The sequence below is a fragment of the Cibotium barometz genome, chromosome 60 (assembly GCF_041138505.1).
Source record: "Cibotium barometz isolate CiBa-2024 chromosome 60, ASM4113850v1, whole genome shotgun sequence".
Taxonomy (NCBI): Eukaryota; Viridiplantae; Streptophyta; class Polypodiopsida; order Cyatheales; family Cibotiaceae; genus Cibotium; species Cibotium barometz.
Window position 1 is genome coordinate 4,039,545 of NC_141105.1, and position 7,020 is coordinate 4,046,564.

Genomic DNA, 7,020 nt, shown 5'->3' on the forward strand with positions numbered 1-7,020 from the left:
CTTGTTTGTTACTTAATAAAATAGCTCAAAATAAGTAGTTGTAAAATGCACGTCAAAAAATTGTCAGTTGAGGACCGAACCGCCCATATATTCGATAGTACTCTCTCTCGTGACATGTACGAACCTTCGTGCATGATGCTTTTGCCAATTAGGTTATAACATCTCATGATTCCATTCATCTCGTGCGCCAACAAAACAGTACCCACGAGAGGCAGGCAGCCCGAGAAGCTGACTCCCAAAACAATATATATATTCCAATGCCTTCGTAATAGTTTAGTGGGCGGCTGTGGACACCACCCCGGATCTCGACTCTTTACAGTACTGTACGCCTCATTGTTTGCGTAGCTATAAAAAGGCTGCTGTATCCACAAAGTAACTGGGTACAGTTTGATCTTTTACTCTGGCGTCTACTCTCCACCACCCGCGTGTCATCCAGCATCTAGCTTCCCACTCCATGCCCTTGCTTTTCGTGTTTATAAATTTGAGCTGACCGATCAGTGGTGTTCACTACCGCCTTTCGATGCAGGCGCAGTTTATCGACCCTAGCGTTCTAATCTCAATCAGCTAGTGGTTTACGCCACCGGATGGTAAGTAATGCTGAAACATTTTCCCCCTCCCTGTTAGCATTGTTTACTTGCAAACCTGTGAACCATAGTTATTGCTAGATGATATTCAGTTAGTTCCATGCAGCTAGTTTAGTACAGAAGCTATAATTTCTGATTGTTAAAATCACAGGATCAACAAGATATCCCCCATCGGCGTGCAGTCATTTTGACATCATTTAGGAGTTGTTTGATGAACACAAAAAATGATCCTCATGGCAATAATCCAAACGTGATCAGAACCGAGGCATTGAGCATCGAGATCGATGAGAAGCGACATCGACCTCATGACAAGCATGCAGGATGGAAAACCATGCCGTTCATATTCGGTAACTATAATCGTCATGTTAAGAAAACTATATGGCAATGGTCGTAGAGAATGGCTGCAAATTCTTTCTTGCTTTTTAAAAAAAAAAATGTGCAGGGAACGAGATTTGTGAGAAGCTAGGCGCAATTGGGTTCAGCGCAAATCTGATGATGTACCTAACTCGAATCCTCCACATGGACTACGTGAAAGCTGCCAATACGCTCACAAACTTTGGGGGAACGTCAAGTTTGACGCCACTTATCGGGGCATTTCTCGCAGATGCATACGTGGGTCGCTTCTGGATGATCACAGCCGCCTCCATCATATACTTCGTGGTAAATTACAGGAACACACCTCCTCCTTGATTCTCGTCATCATATACTTGCCGGATGAGGATGCATACCTCGAGAGTCATTATGAGTAAACGGAGGTTTTTAAAATAGACACTTGTCGATTTGCAGGGTACTTCACTTCTAACGCTCTCGGCGGCAACGCCTTCGCTGCAACCTCCTCCCTGCAGCAGCGGCGGCGGGACGTCCTCGTGCCCGGCGGCGTCCGGCAGCGAGCTGGCGGTTGTATTTCTGGGGTTCCTGCTGACGGCGATGGGCGCGGGGGGCATCCGACCCTGTGTAGCGGCATTCGGGGCGGACCAGTTGAGCGAATCGCCGGCAGAGCAGCGACAGCATGGGGGCAAGCAACTCTGGAGCTTCTTCAACTGGTATTACTTCTGCATGGGCATGTCGGCGCTGCTAGCCGTGACGGTGATCGTGTACATACAGGACAACGTTGGGTGGGGGTTGGGCTTCGGCATCCCAACAGGCCTCATGCTGCTGTCCATCGTCAGCTTCCTGGTGGGTGGGCCGCTCTACGTGCACCTGCCGCCCATGGGCAGCCCCCTAACCAGGCTAGCTCGCGTTCTCGTGGCGGCATTCAGAAAACGGAAGCTCGCAGCCAGCAACAGCTGCCCGCCACCGCCCCTCCATGAGCTCTCCGACAAGGAACTAGCTGCCTACGCCCCGAGCTATCAGACACGCCTTCTTCACACTAACCAATTCATGTATTCTCTAATTCCCATTAGTGTTTCTAAGGACTATGCAGGACAACGTAGCTCTTTAGAGGGCCAGCGCAATTTTCAAGAGCTAAAAGTTTTGCGTACTGTGAATGGGCAGGTTTCTGGACCGAGCGGCAATGAGAGTGGAAGAAGACAGCAGGGAAGACGGGAGCTTGGATCCATGGCGGCTGTGTAGCGTGACGGAGGTGGAAGAGTTGAAGACCATCCTTCGCATGGGGCCCATCTGGGCTTCAGGCATTCTCCTGGTCACTGCCTCAGCCCAACAGAATACCTTCTCGGTGCTGCAAGCCCGTACGATGGACCGTCACGTGGTGGCCGGCACATCCTTTCAGATACCACCCGGCTCCATGAGCGTGTTCTCGATTGCGAGCCTCGTCATAGCGGTCCCACTGTACGACCGTGTATTCATGCCCGTGGCCCGCAAGATAACTGGTCACCCGCGGGGCATCACCTTCTTGCAGAGGATGGGCGTTGGCTTCGTGCTGTCCACGCTGGCAACGAGCGTCGCGGCGGTGGTAGAGGTAAAGCGCAAGCAGACAGCGCGTTCCCACGGGCTCCTGGATTCACCGTCCTCCACCATCCCCATCTCCGTGTTCTGGCTGTTCCCGCAGTACTGTTTGCATGGAGTGGCCGAAGCCTTCATGTCCATCGGCCACCTGGAGTTCTTCTACGACCAATCGCCCGAGAGCATGCGTAGTACGGCCACCGCCCTCTTCTGGACCAGCATCTCCGTCGGTAGCTATCTCAGCAGCTTCCTGGTAGCGGTCATCCATCGGTACACCACCGGTCCCAATGCTTGGCTGCTCGACAATCTCAACCGCGGCCACCTGGACTACTTTTTTTGGTTGCTTACGCTGCTTCAAGTTGCCAATTTCATCTTTTTCTGCGTCTCCGCACGCTGGTATAAGTACAAGGCTGTTGTGCAAACAGTGCAGCCCGAAGATGATGTTAACACATCGATTACCGAAGGCTAAAGCGATGATTGGGACCTAGGTTGTAAAAAATGATAATTAAGTAGTGCAGCCTGAAGATAGAGATACAACTCTATATACCCTAGGAATCTTAACTTTATAATCCTTCGTTATGGCTTTTGATATGCATCGTTGCCTGCCGCAACCTCAACTTTAGTTAGCCTTAGTCGCATTATATAACTTCCAACGTTAGTCGCATTATATAACTTCCAACGTTAGTCGTATTATATAACTTTGAATGGCTACAAGCTTCCCCTCTTTCTTTCCAATCTTAACTTTACTAAGCTTTAGTTAATTTTGTATTAGATAATTTAACTTTCTGGTTGCAACCTTTTGTTGCCCTATGTGTTCCTCTCTCTTTGTGGCATTGGCACCATGAAAGTCACATGCACCACCAATAAGCACGTCATCTTGTGCTACTAATGGTGTAGAAGTCATCATTGCAAGAGAAGGCCAATTGTAGTGTGAACGGGCTCAGGATAATTCTAGACAAGGTAGTGTAGTTTGTAGGTGAGTGTGATGGGTCCCCACAGAGCCCGATTGAGCTTTTTCATTGTGAAATGAGATCATATGTGACCACCCCTTGTTCACCTAGATGAGCATACTTCCTTGCATGATGGAGGAAGAAGAGAAGAGAAAAGAGACAATGCAAGGGTCGGTTCAGGAACATGCACTTGGCCAACCCTATTGAGGGTTAACTCCTCGATGTGAAGCCACTAGGGGCTCACTCCACCACCACCACTTGTGTCACCCAAGTAGAGCTTTCCTTGAGCTAGGTGGGGAGCAATGAAAGAAGGAGCTATGGAGAGCTCAATGCCTTCGTGTGTGCAAGAGGGAAAGAGAGAGAGAGCAAGCAAGAAGAAGAAGGAGAGACAATCAGAAGGAGCATCTCCTACATGCACATGCATACAACCAAGCAATCAAGCGTGCATGTGTACACACAAGCTCACCACCATAGCCACAAGAGAGTAAGAGAGAGAGAGCAAAACTCAATTGTGATAATGGGATTGTATATCCTTTTCATATTTCATACGTCACTTATATACATGAGCTCTCTTTTTACAATGGCCGGCCACCCATTTAACAATTGGGGGCCTAAAATTGGATCTTTGGCTCTATGTACACCTAGGTTTATTGCTCATGGCTGACGTTATATATGTTGTAAGCTCGATCATCCCATAGATCTTTTACATGAAGTGCTTAGCACGGTTTTGTATAAAAATGGATTACGTGAAGTGTAACTACGCTTAAAATAATGTTAATCATATTAACCGTTGTGGTTAACATACCCCCTCCCTAATTCAGATCCGTTCTCAGAACTGGCAAGAAGACTTAGTGGTAGTAGCGATTTGGGGTAGAGGGGGATCTATGAAAGGCCTTGTAGATCATCCAGAATGCGGTCCCCATCATGTCTTCAAAGGTTTGGAGATGCCAGGTGGGCATCCATTGGATGCGCTCGTAGCCAAAAAGCTACTTGAGAGTGGGGCCTTCACTGAGGTCGAAGGTGAGGCCTTGGGCTCTTTCATGGTAATGGTACCACTGGGGGAACTTTGCCCAATGGGTTGCAAGGTTCCTCCCTTTAAAAATGGGAGAAACACTTAAGATAGTCCGCTAAGTCTTATCTTGGGAAAAATTTCCTATTCATCGACACCTTGACCCTGTAGAGATTCAAGGATACGATTCATAGGTATGACCTAGCTCTATCCCGCAGGGGGAGCGTGATTTCCTAAACATCAAATCACCCATAGGGCAATTGATCAAAAATTGGGCAACTACTAGACTTGATGTCTAGAGACAACGCTTTTTTCCTCATCTTATGCAAGGCACAGCCGCTGACCTAGTTTTCTAGAATAGAGTTGCCCAAGAACCTAACTATCTAACGTAGGGCTTTCACTTAATTTGTTGGAAAGCTACCCGACTAATCGGGTCCACCCGTCCGTAGGATGGTGCCGTCAGGGCATTCCATCCTCCCACTTTCCACCCTACTCACGCATCAATTTGTTTTCTAATTAATACTACCACACTGTTTGACATAAATAAGCATATTCCTTAATTAGGACCCTTCTTCACAAGGTTCGTTATAACAGCCTTCTTACACAATACAATCATACCAAAGACAAGATGCAATTATATAAAAAGTTTATACATGAATCAATTTCCATACAAGCCAATCCGGCTCTCTTATTCTTATTCTGCCGATGATCTAGAATTCGGCCTTCCAGCCTCTACATGCTGGGCAAAACCCTACGGGACCATACACCTCATCGTCGGCCGCTGGGGCGAGGACTCAAGCCGGCCTGTCGCCCTCTCAGGCTCCATCGCTCGATCCTCCCGCCCCTCAGAGGGATGTCTGCACACTAGGGTGGGCTTATTTACCACACTAGCCTGGGCCCTCAGAACTAGGCAGCCTCATAATCTCTCGCCTCAATCGGCGATCCTTATTCTTCCAAAGGTATGAGGGATACCTTGGACCATTACCGGGCTTTGCTAACGACGCCGCCCGGCTACACAAGCACGGAACGGAGTTAGCGTTGAAGCCAAAAAAAATCTTGAATTCCAAAGATAACAACTTCAATGCAATTTTCTAAGTATAGCATTCACAATTCATGAAGATAGCAATTTTCTAAGTATAGCATTCACAATTCATGAAGATAGCAATTTCAACGCAATTTATCGAAAACAACATCACATAATTCGTAATTTCATATAACTTTTATGTCCTTGTTTTAAAAGAAAAAGACACCATTTATTAATACTAATTTAAGGAAAATTCTCTTCTTTTGAAAATTAACCAAGCTAACCTGGCCACCGTTTCCTTGAGGGGCTTGAAAAGGGCGGACTGGAGCCACGTTGGGCGCATCTCCCTCCATCTCGTTATTACGTGCGCCTCTTGAGGCAATATTTTGCCGTCTTTGGGATGAGGCCATCTTAGGTGTCGCCTTGTAGAGCTCGCTGCTGCGATCGAAACGCTTCAGTCGGATCTGAATTCCGAGCTTGTTTGCTCACCGTATGAGCAAAAGAAAATGGCGTACGAACCCTCGCTTGAGTCAAAAATCCCTTACTAAAGTCTACGCAAATGGGGGGGGGGGAATTGTGAGATGTCCTTAAGGCCAAAGGCAAAAACGTGGAGAGGGCTGGGAGGGGTTGCTGCAAGCCTCTCTGTAAGTCTATTCACACGGGGGTGGGGGGAGAAGAGTTAAGGACACCGGTCCATGGCAAGGGGAGGAGGGAGGAAAATTGGCTTATCTGAAAAGAGCCAAATGAGGGGGTGTGAGAGGGGTGGCTGCAAGGGCGGCTGTACTTGCAGCAAGTACGCTACGGCGGTACGGACGGCGGTACAACAGGGCATACGCTACACAGAAGTGCGTGCCGACTGAGGAGCACCCCGGGGGTTTATATAGCTGAGGGTTGAGGGTACGGGCGCTGCGCAAAGCAGGGACGAAAGGACGGTGTACCTTCAAAGGCTATGGATCAGTGGCCTGCATGGGTCTACCGGAAAGGTACGGTGTCGGTTGTCTGGGAAAGGAGTGGTACGCATGTACCTTATCCGGACTGGGTGTCCGCCCAAGGGTACGCGTGGACCAAACAGTGGGCGGTCGTCCTTTGGTTCTTGGGCGGCCATTGTATGGGCGCCCTAGTAAGTGTGTACGGACCAAATTTTTGGGGCGGGGTATCCAAATTTGGGGCGCCTGCCTCGATTTGCGTGCCGGACCGCCCCGGGGGGCGAAATTTTTTTTTTTTGTCCGAGAGGTTCTCCTGGTCGCAGGGGTTCAGACCGTTCGTCAATCGGACGTGTGGTCGTGCATTTATTAAGGTTTAAAGGTCGTCGTTTTCTAACTAAAATGATTGAAATTAGCGTATAAGCTTGATCCGGTGTCCGTTTTGGATGCTGTAAAATCCTATATTAGGGTAAAATCGCGCGCAGATTCCAAATTTGGGCTCAGAATTTGAAGATTCTAAGTGGAAATGACTCAAATAATAAAATTATTGATATTTATACCATAAAAACTCATAATTACATGGACATTTCTTTATTAGTGAAGATGGGTACGTTACATCCTTCCCCCC

At 48.1% G+C, this 7,020-nt stretch overlaps 1 protein-coding gene across 1 annotated transcript; it reads left to right on the forward strand.

Moving 5' to 3' along the window:
• The first annotated feature begins 465 nt into the window (after nucleotides 1-465).
• Nucleotides 466-3,208, forward strand: LOC147604888 (Major facilitator superfamily protein). The gene is made up of 5 exons (XM_086794225.1): nucleotides 466-587; nucleotides 736-931; nucleotides 1,027-1,244; nucleotides 1,371-1,966; nucleotides 2,079-3,208. The coding sequence occupies exons 1-5, from the start codon at nucleotides 585-587 to the stop codon at nucleotides 2,953-2,955; spliced, it is 1,890 nt and encodes a 629-aa protein (XP_086650351.1). The 5' UTR covers nucleotides 466-584; the 3' UTR covers nucleotides 2,956-3,208.
• Nucleotides 3,209-7,020: the final 3,812 nt, after the last annotated feature.

Bases quoted from the DNA above. Each gene is read 5' to 3' on its own strand.
- LOC147604888 (XM_086794225.1), top strand. The intron at 932-1,026 runs GTAACTATAATC...AAAAATGTGCAG, and splicing joins AACCATGCCGTTCATATTCG to GGAACGAGATTTGTGAGAAG. The intron at 1,967-2,078 runs GTATTCTCTAAT...GTGAATGGGCAG, and splicing joins CTTCACACTAACCAATTCAT to GTTTCTGGACCGAGCGGCAA.